Source organism: Catharus ustulatus, chromosome 1, assembly GCF_009819885.2.
Source record: "Catharus ustulatus isolate bCatUst1 chromosome 1, bCatUst1.pri.v2, whole genome shotgun sequence".
NCBI lineage: Eukaryota > Metazoa > Chordata > Aves > Passeriformes > Turdidae > Catharus > Catharus ustulatus.
Window position 1 is genome coordinate 71,176,845 of NC_046221.1, and position 17,924 is coordinate 71,194,768.

A 17,924-nucleotide genomic window follows, 5' to 3' on the forward strand; every position below is an offset into this window, starting at 1 on the left:
TCTGGAAATGGTACACTACATATGTGTACCACACAATGTCAAGGCAAACACAGATGTATCTTATGGTGATTCCGAAAACACAAATACCAATGAATCTCTCTCTCTCTCAAAGAGACCAAAAGCTGGTAAAATCCAAAATGGCTTTGTAGTTATACAGTTATGTAGAATAAAGTGAAGCTCTCCAGACTTGATTTAGCATGGCTGAAACAGAGTGGATAATTTGTCTGCATTTCAACAGCAAAAACACCCCAGTAAAACAAAAACTTACCACCAAAATGATGAGTTGTACACCTACCTTTTCCATTTATTGTTAATGCTGATGCAATTGTGGCTGTTACTGGCACTGGTAATTGTGGCACTAATGGATGTATCCTTGGTCGGCTCCCCATCCTAGCACGCTCTGCACCAGGTCCTAACAAAGCTCCCACAGGTTTTTCTGCCGCTACTTCTGGTGCTACTGAGTCATCTTGATCCTGCTCTATATGGTCCATTTTATCTGGGCTTTCATTCTGGAAGCCATCAACTGCTGTCCGACTCTTAATTGGACTTTTGGGCACTAGGATTTTAATACCCGATTTTGCAAGGTCCATATTTTTACGTCCAGAAAGTGACGGTGAATTGTTTTTCCGGAACTTCTGTGTGGCAGAAAAAAGTTGACTATTTTTTGACTCGTGTTCTTTAGGCATAACTAAAGATTTAGAAGATGTCTTTGAAAAAGAACTATTGGTAGATCTAGAAATTTGTTTTCTGGCATTATTTGGAGAGGTCCTGTTTGTCCTGGTTAATGTGCTTTCTTTCTGCTTTTCATTGTGGTGTCTGTTAAATTCATGTATATATTCCTCACAATTGACAAGGTGCTGTTCTGGCTCCCAAGTATCATCTTCGCTGTCGTATCCTTTCCATCGCACCAAATACTCTGTTTTTCCTTTCTTGTTTTTCCTCTTGTCAACAATTCTCTCTACCTGTTAAAAAGCAAAAATAAGCTTTAGGCATGGGCAGATAGACAACTCAAGAGACTGACCAACATGTAACCAATTTGTTAAGTCTAGACAGATTATAAAATAGTCTTATAGTTTTGTAATTCTGTACTGTGGCTCTGTAGTATTATAGTCTTTCACTGTTGACTGGAAATCCCTCACTTTAAACTTTAGATTGTTACTTTTATCTAAAAAAAACATGTTCTAGAATACCAGTATTGTTCTTCACTAAGTATTTTGCATGCACAAGTACCTGACTATGACATATTAAAACTGACAATCAGCACTGGCCTCAAGAGAAGCTCTTGCACCAACTTCAATGTGGACATGATTTCCCTCTCCCAATATAGAAGTCATGTTTAAATATGCTGTATAAACACAGTATGTTTACCTTACCAAACTTATCAATTTGATATTGTTTGAATAATTTGCTTGCTTAGCATAAGGCATATGTGAGAATCTCTTAGTTACAATGAGCTAACCTTTAGCTACCAGGGACAATACAGAACAGCTTAGGAGGTAAATTCAGATGATTTTTTTAAGACTTCTTGTAAAAATAGAGAATTTGTTTTTGCCAGAGCCTTTGATACACATACTTGAACAAATTACCATGGCTCACTTATCTGCAAACAGAGGCGGTATTTATGTCACAAGTATTATGCATGCACATTCTACAACTGCATGTGGGACCCATAGGCTGGAGGAATTCAGGCACTGGGGTAAAGCAGGCAGGGCAGACAGCAGCAGCTGCACAGACAGAGGCTCATGCCTCAGACTAAAAGCTATGCCAATCATGCTAATCCTGTGGAAAGGGAATTCTTTTAAGGAAAAAGATATAAGTGCAAGGCTAGTCTTAGGGTTTCCCCTTTTTATTTCAGTTTTCCTACCCTGGCTGATTCTTCTGGTAAATCCCCCATCCCACTTCATTTCAGTTATGGGACTGATACAGCTTTCTTACTCATCTCTCTCTTCTTTTTGGTAATAAAAAAAGTAGGTATTTGGGGTTTGGGACCATTACTTATTAACTTAACTCCCAGCCCTTCATGAACAAAAACCATGCATAGAAGCCAAGATCGCACCTACCTAGAAGAACCTCTGAAGAAAGAGTGACATTTACTGGAATGGCATTAACAAAATGCAATGTCTACAGAACAGTTTAGAAGCATGGGAGGAAAATACAAGTATGTATGGTGCACATATAAACAGTGTACATATATGGTATATGATTCATTACCAAATCACAAGACTGCTGACAACAGATTTTCTTAAGAGTGCATCTCAATTTTACACATGGAATGCTATCATAGCATACTCCCTGGTTTTCAACAGTAAGGTTAAATGATTACTATTATTATAATCTCAGCAGTAATATAAGCACATATCCTACAACTGCATGTGATACCCTGCAGGTGTTGTACTGTGTCATCAGGATGTTGCTCAGCTCTGTCTGCATAGGTCTTAAACTCAACCAAATCAACAACACAAAAATAAGAATTAAATACAAGCAAGTTTCACCTTTGTCTTGTTAACCAATTCAACACATTCTAGAGAGACACATGCAATATAAATTGTCCAAGTTTTATTTAAAATCTTAAAAAAAAAAAGATTAAAAAACATGCAGCTAGAAAAATGAAATTTGTTTTTCCACAGAGCTATTTAAACATCTTAAAAGAAAATGCAACTCCACAAGCTGAAGAAAGCCATGGCAGAGAAACATGCTTTCAGGTTTTTTTCTTAGTAGAGACTGAGTAAAAAGACCTTCAAATATTAAGTCAGAAATGTTAAATTAAAAACTAAGAACAAACTCATGAATCAAACTTCCTATCTTGTCAAAAAAAAAGCAGTTACTGCTAGTCTTGCTTATCCTCCCTGTCTCTCTTGACTTCTAAAATAGACTTTAAGAGCACAATTCTCAGACGAAGATCTCTCCTACTACCAAGGTATTTTTATTCTCTAGTACGAAATTTTTGTAATGAACAGCATCAATTACTAAGCACAAAGGTCTTCCAATGTCTTTCAGTACTGAAAGGCCAACCATTAAGGACATGCCCTTTTCAAGTAGGAAGCCACCCCTCTCATCCAAAAAACCAGACACCTTGCAGAGATAACAGATGAACTCTAGAACAGGAGACATAAAAATCCATTCTTAACCTGATGATTTATGGAGCGTGCAGAAACGCATAAAGAAAACAGTTATATTTAGCACTATTGTCCAATTCTGCAACAAAACCTACTTTGACATTGCTCTTTTTGATTAAAAAGACTTTTTTGCACAGCCCTTCATTTTTTCTTGAATACATTTTTTGGTTTATTTATAGCACAAAATTTACAACAATTAACCTGTGATACACAATTTATCATGTAGCTTCAGAGCTTTAGTGAGGGACTTCTTTTTTTCTGATTGACTCAGTTTGGTTAGCCTGACTCCCCTAGAAGCACTTGAAAAACTGCTTAGGAATATTCTGCCTCAATACTTTTGCTGATGATAACAGCTACATAAGTGCTTCTCATCCAGAGCTGGGAGCAAGTTACATCCTTTGCCATAATCACACTAGAAAAGCTGACTAGAACTTTGTGACAACAACCATTCCTACAGTGTCCCATGCCCTGGGCCATGGGGTAGTACTTATTTTTAGAGATTAAAAGGTTTTGCACTGCAGGATTTGCCACTAATGGTTAGTTTTCAAGTGCTGTAGAATAATCACAACAAAAGACAAAATAGAATAAAAAAAGATAAAACAGGTGTGAGGGAAAGTTATCAAGCAAACTACCTGGGTGGCAAAAAAAAATATCGCCCAGTTTATTTTGGCATGCTAAGTTATCACTTTCCCCACCTGGGGGGAACTCAATGACACTCAAAAACTCAGGCAGCAGAAGAACTAACAGAAAAACAATGAGCTGCTCAGAGGTATATTCCAAAATTATTATACTGAAATGCACAAATTATAATCCCACCCACCACAACTATACCTGAGATTTCCCATCTGTAAAATGGCAAATTTCCTTCCTTCCATGAATGTGGTAAAATTGGTTCGTGCTTGCTCTCCCTCGAGGATTTTAATTGCTTTTATCAGCAAATTATACAGAGTTTACATTCAAAAAAATTCCCAACAAATGAACAAAAAAACAAACAAAAGCAATATATGGCTGCAGGCTGAAGTGCTGTCGGGCTACAGCTGCACCAGGTGAAAAGGCAACATTGCAACTCCTCCTTCCTGTCCGCTGCTAAGAGACAACAGCTCCTCCCCATGTCTCAGCACAACTACTTCTGTAATTATTCCCTAATGTATCTCTGTCAAAGTGACCTGGTTTAGCTATTAAGAATACCTGAGTTAATGTAGGCATCCTGAAATAACTGGTTTGGAAAGCAGCCACGTATGCGGTATTTTCTGACACATCTAAGAGGACTGCAACTTTCAGCAGAGGACAACAAACACCTATAAGCTGGGCTGGTCCAGTAACCTCATTGTCAGGAAAAGGGCATGCATTCTTAACCCCTGATGAAAGCTCTTTAGTTCAGGTCAATAAAAGTAAGCATGAAATTCAAAAGTACATTCTCAATCGAAAGCATTATAATTTGGGCACATTTGTGAACTTAATAAAAGGCATGCTTTCAGTCATTATGTATGTATAGATATTAAAAAAGATCATACTTTGAACATCTGAAGAAATTTAAACTAAAGGTACATCTGTCAGAGGGTGGGAAGACAACAAAAACCAGAAAGACCAAAATAAACACATGTGGGCATGTAAATGTTCAATGAGCATTGCCTTGTTTATAATAAATCCATTGAGCATTCCCATCCTGTTCCTTTCTGTCCTCACATTCATGTCAGGCTAAATTAATTTAAGGTTTACAGAAGAAAATTTATTGGACTTCATACTCTATCTGTTGTCTGTAAAATACAGGAGAAGGCCTTGCTCTGTTAGCTGAAGGTTATGTTTACATTACTGTTTTTGTTCAGAGCAGTAATACAATTTGGAAGCAAATCCTTCCCTCCTCTGCACTATTCCTGCATACTGTGGAATGGTTTTATTCACAGACGAGTTTTGGTATATAGGATTGGATTCTTTCTGGAGAAACAAAAACTGGAAATGGAAATGTACTGATGCATCTGTCACATTTCAATCCCTAAGGGGGCACATGGATCCAAGCAAGTAACACTTCTGAACAGTTTCAATACATGTAGTGGCATAGATATTTGATCCTGAGAGACTCAACTAAATGTAGTCCAAAATAAGTGATGCACAGCAGAATACATAGAGGTGGGGGTCACAGCACCAACTGCTTCGCTCTACTGATTTTCTCCACTTGAACCAAATTACTACTGGAGATATTCCCCAAGTCAGAGACAGAAAGCTAGAATAAATGCAAGTCTTACATGATATATGTATGCACTACAAGTGAACAGGCACCCTTTCTTAAATTGGAAACTACTTCATACACAAATGAGACCTAAATGTTCCCTCATAAGCAATCAGCAATGTTTAACAAGTGGTTGCATCTTCCATTTATTAAAATCTTGCAGAAGTCAACAATAAACTATTCAAATACTTCTTATTGTAAATAAAATAAATGCATTACATTAAAAAATCAAGTAATAAATAGCAGAATACCACACAAAAACCATTAAGTGCCATGTTTTGCCTAAAGTAGTTTCGGGAAAACAGTTATTCAAAAAGTTATTTGATGAGGACATCAAAACACACCTGAAGGTCCGTAAAATGTGCACTAAAATCTTAAATGTACACATTTTATTAGAAAATTCATAATTTCTCATAGGATGACTTAAAGCCAAGTCAGAGTACTGCTCACTGCAGTTAGTGCCATTAGGGAAATTTTAGAAACAGCTTAACACATACACTTAGAATATCAAAACCTGTATCAAAAACAGAAGTATAAAAACTCAATATTATGTGGTTTAAGTTCAAATAGCATCATTAAAAAATGACACCAGAATCTCATAAATCCAAGAGTTCATCTTCACTGCAGCTCCATGTTGCTCCATTGATATGAGTCTGGGAGAGCACACATAAGCCTGCTGCCACATGCTCCCAGAGCTGACTGATTTGATTAGCAGAACAGACTGATTGGATTAACAGTCGATGAATTGCTGTAAAGTGAGCTGCTGCATCCTTATGGCATGACTGACCAGAGTGTCTGTACAGCACAGCACTGGCTGTAGTGAGGGCTGTATTACATATATATTGTTCTGGAAGCCAGATCTGTAGGAAAGAAATGCGGATTGGATGTGAGCAGATTATTTGCCTTTCTGTCAAATTAGCTACAGCAGATGTTGCAGCTTTTGTGTTGCTTTTGTGACAGCTCTGTGATGAGGGATGACACCTGATCTGGCCCAAAGCCTGACAATACAGAGTCCACCAACTCGACTGTCTTCAGACAATTGGGACCAGCAGATGACTTCTCACAGGATCATCACTTTGCAACTCACAGCCACTCCCAACCTCCTTTGGAGGCAGCAGTGTGCGCAGTGAGGTTGGAACACATTCGTGTCTATGAGTGGGAGTCCCATAAGGGACTAATTCACTTCCTGTGCTCCTTCATGCTAGCAGCACAATAAAGAGAACTGCATAGCTCAGCCCTCCTTTCAAAAATTTAACAGCTGTGCTAAAACAAATATTAAGATTTTTCTTTTTCCCAAGCTCTATTTCAATCAACGGCTGTCCATTCCTTTAGGATTCCTGGACACAAGTCATGCAAGAGCTAACTTTGAGGCTATCTGTAACATTCAATTAATATAGTGGCCTGAGAGTTATAAATCACATTTTAATTTATCCTCTATATAAATTTCTAATCAAGTTGCCTATAAAATTACAATTGTCCTAGTGAAGCTCATTATCATCAGCTTTAAGTTTTACATTCTTTCATGGTCTTAGTAAAGACAATAGACAAAATAGATTCATTACTGCATTCTCATCAATGCCAGTGATTCCAGGGAATCACTGCTATGGTGCATGTCATGCCTGGCTGCACAGTCACCTTCTGAAAAAGCATTTCAGAAAGTTTTATACCTCAAACTTACATTAAACAAATTAATCACTGTATGTGCAACTCCTTTATGACGTATACAAAAGTGCAGATGACAATCAGAAAGCAGATCTTTGTAAGAAGCCTTTTCCATACAGGACACCAGAGAAATGGGTGTGGAGGGAGGACCTGTGGCAAAGTCACTTCGCTTTAGAGAATTAACTCCCTGGATAACAGTTTGCCTAAGATTACTTCTTCACAAGTCACCACTAATGATTGATGCTGAACCGTCAGCATCACGGATCTTTCCAGGTGTAATTTACAGAGAAATAGTTACAACAGTTGTGATGCAAGTTACAGCCTACTGCAGAATTCATAAACTGCTTTACCCTAACTATAGTCACCTAGTTATTGCAAGAATGGCTAGAAAACCATAATCTCATTTTATCAACTCCCTGTTCGCAACAGTTCTAACCTTTTTATTTACACTAAAGATATACTTTTTCTACTTTGCACAAAAGCAGAATGAAAATCCATGAAAAGCTGTTAGTATCTGTACAAACATAATATAAACAAACAGTTACAACAACGGATTCTTACTAAACATGTACAGTTTTTCTCTTTTTGAATTAAGAACAAGTAGCATCAAATATGCTTATTATCTTAAATGGAAAAGGTCCTAATCAGAAGAAACTATTAAAAACCACTAGCATTGGATTTAGGATACATATTTTTGGTAGCCAAAGCTATTACCTAAGTATTACTATGCTATTAAGTTAGCAAAAATTTTATCACTACTAGATGATTTCAGCATCACCCACATATAAAATGCCAAAGGAAATTCCTCGTATTTTCAATTCAATTGTAAAACCAACATGTTAAGAAACAAATCCTGGATATTTTTTCCCCAGAGGTAAAATATTCTTTCTGTGCTTGCCAAATATCTCTCCACTGCAGTACAAAACATGAAGGTCCAAAACTTGGTGCTACCAATGTTTTGCTAAATAAAGAAATATAGAAAACAGAAATGCATACTTGTAATTGGCAACTCTGGCAACGTGGAAGGAAAAACTTTCACCCAAAGATGTTCATATTTTGGGTATGATAATTTGTGAAAATGTAGACATAATCTAAAGCTACCTCACAGCTTCAACAGCTTCACTACTGTTTACTTAAAGGATAAGGCTAACAGAAATATTGTCACTTTGTCCTTCAGTGAGAATAATACAGAGTAGCAGATAAAGGATTTGTCCATATCAAGCATGAGGACAACAGACTTACCTCCAAAGCAGGACAAACTGGACCTTCAACATTGCTCAAGTACAAATGACTGATAAAGATTCAAAATATTTTATCTAAAAAGAGTATCCTAAGGAGAGAGTAGGTCACAGCAAAACTGCACTCCACTGGACACAGCTAAGCAAACTTCAGAAATGGGAATTGTAACAAGAAAGAGGAGCCGAAGAAAGAAAATCATAGGACAAGTGAACTTGGTATGCCGCAGACAATTTATCAAATTTCATTTAATTCTACTACAGTTTCATCTACCAACACCAAACAAGGCTTTTCAGCAGTCTACTGCTTGCAGAAGCAGCAGTGACAAATCTGCTACTGTAGATTAGACGTACTGTAGACCTGACCAAACCGCAGTAAGAAGGGACACAGACCTCATCTCTTAGAAGCTTATTCAGTAGCAGTCTCTTTTTCCTTTTAGACATCCTGGAATGATAGTTCTACATAGCGAGAGCTTTCTCTGGAATCATTCCATCCAAAAACGAACAATACATACTTAGAGTCTCCAACCTGGCTCCTCTCACCCTTGCATCAAATTTCCATAAGAAATAAAGCTCCTGGATACAAGACCATTTTTGTATTCATTTGGCATTTTTGTATTCAAATACAAAGATGCCAAACGATTCTAGATCACAGCTAATAACAACTTTATTTGCTGGCTCCTTCAGTATTCCTTATCTCAATGCCAACATGTCTTAGAGGAACGTGTGTCCCTGGTCACTCTGCCTGCAATAGGACTTCCCTCAACACTTGATCTAGAAAAGCTGGTGATACAGAACTTTCCCCTAATTAATCAAACTCGGCGCTTGCACAGCTGCCTCTTAGCTGTGACATTCTATTTCTTTACGAGATTTGTTAGTAGATGACCTATTTTTTCCAGATGGAAAAAGCTATTTCTCTGTTTTGGGTCTCAAGTCCTTTCATCTCTCCATCTTTAGACTAAACTGAAACTCATTTCTTATTTAATGTCACTGCGGCTTCCATGACTACACTCTCCCATTCACTTTTGTAACCAGGCTGTGGGATTGCTGGTAACTCTGCTTGGCAAAGATTCTTCCAAATTTCAAGGTTTTCAAGTTTACTCGTAAAAACAAGTTCTACAATGTTCATCCACTGTGTACCTTTCTAACAACAACAAAAAAGACTCAGAGTACACACAAATAAGTTAATGATCTTCACACATAATTAGCTTTTTACTAGGCCTGCACATTGCACATGAGTAGCACAAGCTCTGCAGTAAGGTATGTATTCAAATGACTTTCTTGTTTCACCAGTATTTGTAACTTCCTAAGCTTTATCCTTCAAACACATCAATCAGGAATAAAACTACCCTACACTGCATCATTGGTTTTAATGCACATATACGTCCTCGTAGTGTAATCTGCATGAAGATACATTCCCAACAATTACCATGTTCCTGAAATGCATCTAATGCTTATATACACTTTAACATCAAATCACTGATTACTCAACCTAACACATTACACTGATACTAAAACTCCTGAATCAAAGGGATTGATGACTAAGATTGGGCTTTGTTGTCTTTTGGAAATATGTACTGTCTTTAGGTCTGTTACTTACTGATCCTATCCACCATCAGTTCATATATGCACACTAAAAGGAACAGACACAAGTTATTAATCTGATTACTCTGATGTTGGTCAATAAACCACCTCCCATTTCAAAATCCCTCATGTTTTGGCAAGGAGAACAAAGCAGAAAAAGCAAAGTAGTTTAGGCTTGGAAAATGTCAGCTTCATTAACAGCAGCTTTTGTTGAGGCAATTAAACTCATCTTTCAATAACTCTTTTTTTTTTTAAATAAAAAAACTGGGTAGCTGCAACTTCTCTATTACATGGTTAACATGAATTTCTGAAGCAATATACATATAAAAACCTTCTCCATAAGTATCTTCTATTTCCTGTAATCTGGAATGAAGTAGGATAAGGAAAACCACATGCAGTTTCCAGAACTGGGTAACAAAACATTTTAAAACGTTATTTTTTACTCAAACCACTTCTTGAACATTCTTTTTCTCCAGAAAGCATCACCTCAACAGTGGCTGCAGCATGAAGTAGCCACTGAATTCTTGATAAAACACTTAGCAATTGTGCCCTTTAAGGTCACAACACAGATACTAAAGCAACCTGAACTATTTGTACTAGAGATTTTGCCACTGTGCTTTACAGTTTGTGAATAGTCAGTGCTTCTTCCTAAAAAAGGACCACAACTGAAATCTCCACTTAGGCAGAAATGATACAGCACTACAGCTTGCCAAAGTCCCTCCTCAAGAGCAAAGGAACCAAGAGTTACCTTCTACAAGCACAAATATCTGTCTGCATTCCAGTCTTCCCCTCTGCACAGATGTCATATAAAATAATCTGCCAACTTTCTATTATAACAACAAAACTATGGTGAACAAACTACCATGTGCTTTTTACAGAGGAAGAATACTATTTTTCTGTATTTTCCTCCAGATATGGATACCATATTGGCTTTTGGTGTATCCTTAGCCACCTGTTGGACTTCTTTTGTTCTTTGGAAAACAATAAAATCACCTCTCATGCTGTCTCCTTCACTTTCAGTTGCTTTCTATTCTTTTCTCCGTGTCGCTGTGTGAATCTGATATTGCTATTTGCAGTGCTCTTGCCTTTAGGATTAATTTCCTCATAACTTTACACTCCAATGGTGCATTAAACTGTCACTCATTTCTCCAGATTCAACACTGAAGTAATCTGCAAAACTCTCTGCAAAATAACACTTATTTTAAAAAAATTAAAAATCATCATGTTCACTTCAATCTATGCAGCTGTTTGTAGTACAGCAACTGCACACAAACAGGTTTTATTATATAGAAAGTATTTCAATTTAGACCCAATCTTTTCTTTATTCCTTAGTTAATTCACTGATAAATCTCAAATTATCTCTATAGTGTAGAGAATAAATTACCGTCTCACCACCTTGTTTATGAAATAGACAATTTCACCAATTTGGGGTGTGCATGGAGAATCAAGACTTAAGCATGGAATACACTGGTACCTGCCTTCCCCTCCACTATGTCTTTTCATACCTAAAGTCAGTTTAAATATGCACTGTACCTGTGAACACCTTTTTACTTAAGAGCTCTTTTCCATATTGCCATATTGCCCTTTCTCCATCCAAAAAGCTCTGATATCCAAAGTAATACCACAAAGAGAATGTGAAAATTTATATAACATAATCTTCACATTGCAATACAAGCATTATTTACAGTTGCCTGCACTGAGAAACAGCCATCACAGCCCTGTGTCACCAGTGGGGAGCTGCCCTTCAGAAACAGCTACTGCCTCACAAAACCTCCTTCCTACAGAAGCAATGCCAGTTGGTTTCTTTGCACAGTCCTCAAATCCACGGTATGCTCAGTCAAGGTTGAGTTGATTGGTGTTCCAAACTTCTAACCTTGGAAATCCCTGCCTTCATAAAATAAAGATAATTTATTTAAAAAGTAAGTTTCCAAATTATAAGAATATGGTATCATAGGTTTTTTCTCATAACCCAGTTACCGTAACATTGAAATATAAAAGCGTATTTTGCTTTCTTTAAAATTTGCCTACAAGGACATGTGAGAGCTCATTTTTTTCCTATACATTTGTCTTTATGCTTAGCCTTATTACAGCGTATTCAAAGAATTTATGCTGCAAATTCCTTGTCAAGTGTCCATCTGCTTATAGAAATAGTCACATTTTAAAAACATCTGGAATTCAGAATCTTCATTAAAACAGATACTTTCCCTTTCATCAGGTGCTGCTAATTAATCTAGTAATTTTTGTCAATGCCCAGTACCATCTGTAAATTCAAAATAGCTCGTGATTGACTTGAATATATTTTAAAAAATAGGTTTGTATAGAAGAGGTCTTCAGTGATCATTTTGCATAACATTTTTAATACTTTAGCACCACACTCAGCACAGGATTTCATCTTATCTCTATAGTTACTAAAAACTAAACTAAATTAATTCATACTGTTACCATTACAGGAGTGGTATAGAGAACAGAATTTAGTCTTTAAAACAAATGCACTGATTTAGATGCAATCTAAAGCACTAGTCAGTGTATAAAGGGATTTCTGTAAACTCTGTCCAGACTACTGCACTTTATCATGTAACTCATGAGACTGCATCTTCCACACCTTGCTACTTGAGTAACCCAAAAATCAGATTTTTCCTTGCTATTTCTATAATTACTAATCAGTCACCAAGACCCTATACAAGATATATATGGACAGACCATTCAGTGGATAAAGCATTGGCAGGATAGCCACATGCACAGAGTTGCAGCCAGTGGCTCGATGTCCATGTGGAGACCAGTGACAAGTGATGTCCCTGAGGGGCCAGTGCTGGTCAGCATCTTTGTCATGGGCAGTGGGATCAAGGGCACCCTCAGCAAGTCTGCTGACAGCACTGAGCTGTGTAGGGCAGCCAGCACTTGGAGGGGAAGGGATGGCATCCAGAGGGACCTGAATAGGCTGGAGAGGTGGGACTGTGCAAACCTTATGGAGTTCAACAAAACCAAGTGCAAGGTCCTACATGTGGGTAAGGGTAATCCAAGGAACACCCACAGGTCGGGCAGGGAAGTATTTGGGAGCAGCCCTATGGAAAAGAATTTGGTGGGGGGCAGCTGACAAAAAACTCAACATGAGCCAGCAGTGTGCAATCACAGCCCAGAAAGCCAGTGGTGCCATGGGTTGCATCCAAAGCAGACTGCCTAGAGGGCTGATGGGGGTGATTCATTTACTCTGTTCGGCTCTCATGAGGCTCCTCCTGGAACACTGCATACAGTTCGGGGGTCCTCAATATAAGGAGATGGAACCGTTGGAGCAAGTTCAGAGGAAGGCCACAGAGTTGATAAAAGAACTGGAGAAGGTCAGAGAACAGGCTAAGAAGGTTCACGGAATATCTCAGCTGGTCCAACTCCTGGACCTGCACAGCACCCACCCCAAGACTCACACCAGGTGTGTCAGTACGCTTCTTGAACTCTGCCAGGCTTAGGGCTGTGACCACTTCCTCGGGGAGTCTGTTCCAGTGTCCAACCACTCTCTGGGTAAACAAAATTTTTGTAATATCCAACCTAAATCTACCCTAGCACACAGGTCATTCCTGTCACTGGGCACCACAGGGAAGAGATTAGTGTCTGCCCCTTCTCTTCCCCTTGTAAGGAAGCTGTAAGACTGCTGTGAGATCTCCCCTCAGTCTCCTCCAGGATGAACAGACCAAGTGGCCTCAGCCACTCTTCATATGGCTTTCCCTCCAGATCCTTTGAAATCTTGATTGAGCAGAGTTCAGCCTGGAGAAGAGAAGGTTGCATGCAGACCTCAAAGCACCCTTCCAGTATCTGAAGAGGCCCTACAGGGAAGCCAGAGAGGGATTGCTCATCAGGAACTGTAGATAGAAGTAATGGATACAAACTGAAAGAAGAGAATTTGGGTTAGATACACAGAAGAAACTCTACTGTGAGGGTGGTGAGGCAATGAAACAGGCTGCCCAGAGAAGCTGTGGACCCCTTATTCCTGGAAGTGTTTGTGATGAGGTTGGTAGGGCTTTGAGCAGACTGGTCTAGTGAAGGAACCTCCACAGCTACAGGTGGGAACTACATGATCTTTAGGGTTCCTTCGAAGGGAAATCATTCTATAATTCTACCTATATCACTGATTAATTTAGATTTTCATTTTAAAGCTATGATTTTTATAATATTGAGTGAGATTAGTCATGCCATCAATAGGAAACAGATTTTTTTAGCCCAAATAAAACAGTTAAGTGTTATGTAAAGTTAAATACCCTTTAATAGCTCTTTCATCCTTTTTCTTTAAAAAAGTGTTTTTCTCCTAATTTTTCTTTCTTTTAGGATATGGCAGTAATGTATGGACATAACTTCTGGGGGAATGTAATATTTATGTAGGGCTTTTTCCCTTTAACAGAAAAGGTCTTTTTAAAATCCACCTTCCTAATTCTCGTAATTATAATAATCCATGACAACAAACATCTTTGTTTCATATTCTGTTGAATCTGGAACAATTTGGCTCTGTTACTGTGAAGAACATAGCTGATTCCTTCCTTGTCCAAAAAGTAGCAATGTTACAAATTAAACTGGTGAATGAATCTCCCTAAACTTAAATACATCCAAATGGCTTTGGCTTTCAGCTGATTTATTGTGTAATCACCCCCTTATGTGATGCAAGTGAGACAGAACAGAGAAAAAAGGAAGTGGAGATACAGAAGTAGTAAGTTTTTCTGGAATAACAATGTGGAATTACAATGAAAATTGATGCAGTTCCATCACAGCACGATTTATGTGGGTTTGCCATGAACAGAAAGGGAATTTAACCCCAGGTGTCTTAATGTGAAAAACACCCCAGAGGTGAGGGAGTTACCTGAAGAATTGCATTATTTTTGGAGACGGCTTTAAAGACTGAATACTAAGTTTATATGCATGAAAATAATTACAAATTGTATATAAGTATAATATATAATTAAATGCATAATCAAGAATTCTTAAAGACTAATTAATTACATTTTAAATGTACTGGGAAGTGTATGAATTAAAACCTTTCAATTTCTTGCATGCATGTTTGTCCTTTATTCCTTGTTTTTAAAATGTCTTCAATTACATGAGCATATAAGAGTTTTGAAAAGTCACTCATCTTCCAAAACTTTTCTACCCAAAGTCTTTAACTGTTTGTTTTTTGACACGAATCTTTTCACAGTAATCAAGTACACTGTGTCAAAACAAAGGATTAGGACTTTATTTCTTCTTCTCTATATTCCTTATGTTCACTACTGCATATTTAAAGAAGCCTAGCTATCTAATGACTAAAGCAGAGAATACGTAAAAATGAAACCATACCAATCCAGAAAAGAAATAAACAAAAAATTGCAAGGAATTTACATTCATTTTTGCCATAAATACAAAAAGATTTAAGTAAAAAAAGTTTTATTTTTGGTCTATAGACACAATGTCATTTTAACTTGCCATCTCACATTCAGAAATAATCATTCAAGGGCCAAAGTGGAATCTCCATTCAGAGTTCTGTTTCACAAAGAAAAACAAAGCATGACTGCTTCCAAACTAGAAAAGCATGTAAGTCAAGTTTTAAAAAAAAATTTTAAATCTACACACCAAGATGCTAATTTCTGAAAGAAATTTTTCTTCAGACAGTTCCATAACTCTGTGACATGTCACAGAAGGGAGGAAAAAAGGAAGTGAAACAGACAATTCTTTAATTCTAAAGAACAAAGTTACTGATGGATGGGACATTTCATTTTGGTTTCCACTATACATAAACACCCAGTGTCACTTTGAAAAAGAAATCTGGGAGGAAATTATTTATTTCTATAAAGGATTCTCTGTGCATTGGTATGTACATACCTCAGAGACATCCTGCTACAAGCTCCTGAACTTTAAATGGGCTGCTTTTTTTCCTTTACACTAGTCTATCACAGGATATGAAAGAGATACACTGTCACAGACCAACAGCTGCTAAAGCAGGCTAATTTTGCCTTTTCTTTCTTTTTTTTTTAGCTTAACATTTTGAGAGCAACAGCCTTTTTGCTGAGTAATGTGTGTATTAGAAGTCGTCTGAGCTTTCTTCTGCTGCCAGCCATTAAGTTACTGTTTTAGTGTGCCTCCTTACACCCAAAATCACTGCTGCATAAAGCATGCTGGTTCTCTATTCCAACTTTCGCAGTTTTCCACATTAAAGTGCTGTGATTCTCTCCATCAAAGAGTTCGGAGCTAGTTCTGAAGAATGAAAGTGGCAACATCCAGAATTAAAGTGAAAAACTTCAAGACTTTGCTAAACTGACAACTGAAATTAAGGTTCTGCTGACAGTATTTAAACTCTACATGTCTGCAGGAGGGAAAGGCCTATGTTTTACATCGGTGGGACTGGACAGACAAGACAACTTTATACTAACTTCCTAGAACAGAGTATACTCTGAGGGGTTTCCTTTTGAAACTTCTGCCTTCCTCCTTCATGCAAGGAATGGCAAGATGAGCTACACCATCCTATGTGTAAAACAGAATCCGCTGCCAAAACAAGTCTGAGATCTCAAAACCTCTAAACAGATCTTTATGGGGACTAGTGGCCTTCTGAGTGTGCTTTTCTCTTACGTTTTGTCCAAATTTAATTTAGTTCACCCCATCTTCTCCTCAAGGAAACCTAAAGTACTATCTTTTTTTTGTACTACCTGTTTGCCATGGGGTTCATCTTCAAACCACACATCACAAATATGAAAATGTTTAACTGTGAGGATCAGACCTTTTTCCAAGTTGGAAAACCCCAAAACACAATTAAAGAAAATTTTTATTTGCCTTGATTCTTCAAAAACTGTATGGTATAAACTCAAATACCATCCACATCACATGTGCAGTTGCCTTTCCATCTTTTTTTGAGAACAGATGATCTCAAGCAAGAACTATCAGTTTCCAAAGAAGGAAAAAACTAAACAGACTGACTCTTCAGTTAAGAGGTGTATGATATGACGCATAGGAAAATGAATAGGAAATGCTTCCTAATGAACAGGAAATGTTTCCTGTACTTCCCTTAACAACAAAAAAAAAGCAGGGACTACTTAGTGACAAAAAAACCCAACCTATTAGAGGACAGACAAGTTACAGAATTTATTGTCTCGTTGCATAATGGAGCAACTAGACAAATTCAGGATCTACAGATCCATTAGAGATTTGTAAACACTAAGTGCAGACCATAACTCAGGAAGCTCTTAAATTACTGCTCCCCAGTGACAAGGGTATGCCAAAGGAAGACTCACACTGTGGTATCTTCTTTTTCTTTATCCGTTCATTGCTATCTAGGTGGATTTTTGGGCTAGTCCAGTAGAGCATTTCTTATACCAAAAGCTACTTGGCATTTTTAAGAAGTATAAAGATAAGGATTAACACTTTACTGACAGCAGGGTAAAGAAGCTTTATGGAAAAGCCAAGGCCACCAGCAGATCAATCAAGTGCTTGAACTGGAGTAGTAGCCCTTATTTTCAGTTCCATTCACACCAGTGACATTTCAGAGTCTCGGTTACAGAGGCAGTTTGGAAAGTGTAGGCAACATAAAGACAACTACTTACTAAATTTAACTGCTTCAGGAATTTTTCTAATGAAATATTTACTTATCAGTGAGGCCGTTTTCATTAAATCAATGTTATCATGAGGAATTTCAATTGCTCTGCAAATTTTATTTTCTTATTTATTTATAAGACACTTTTTCATTCTTTGCCTGATACAAGTTGTAACATCCCAACACGATACTTAAAGCAACTTAATGCACTGTGCCGTAATGTAATTCAAAACAAATTTAACGTCCTTTTTCTATAAAAGTTGTCACGATGGCCTCTCTTTGGAGCTCCTAAAACCTCCACTCTTCAGAGAATCACAAGTCCTTTCTCAGAAAATGATGCATTTCCTCACATTATGAAGGCAATAATCACCTGCCTGTCCAGGAAGCACAGAAGAGACAAAACTCTCTGCACATTCTGGGAGAAATAACTTGGCTGAAGCTCTCAGCTCTTTTGGGTAAATAATAAACTAAGGTTTCTGAACAACAGCATCCTGAAGATGATATGCCACAAAGGCAAAATGCAGATTGAAGGATCAAAAATCAGCTCAATTACAACATTCCCA

At 37.6% G+C, this 17,924-nt stretch overlaps 1 protein-coding gene across 3 annotated transcripts in view; it reads right to left on the bottom strand.

The window, feature by feature from the left end:
- The window catches only part of CDYL (chromodomain Y like), a 107,082-nt gene that overhangs the window by 58,403 nt on the left and 30,755 nt on the right, over positions 1–17,924 (bottom strand). For all 3 annotated transcript variants that reach the window (XR_004419632.1, XM_033075310.1, XM_033075301.1), the window contains exon 2: positions 296–962. Coding sequence is in view for 2 of the 3 variants with exons in the window: in XM_033075310.1 (XP_032931201.1) it covers positions 296–962 (667 nt within the window). In the remaining variant the exon portion in view is untranslated. The remainder of the gene's footprint in view (positions 1–295; positions 963–17,924) is intronic.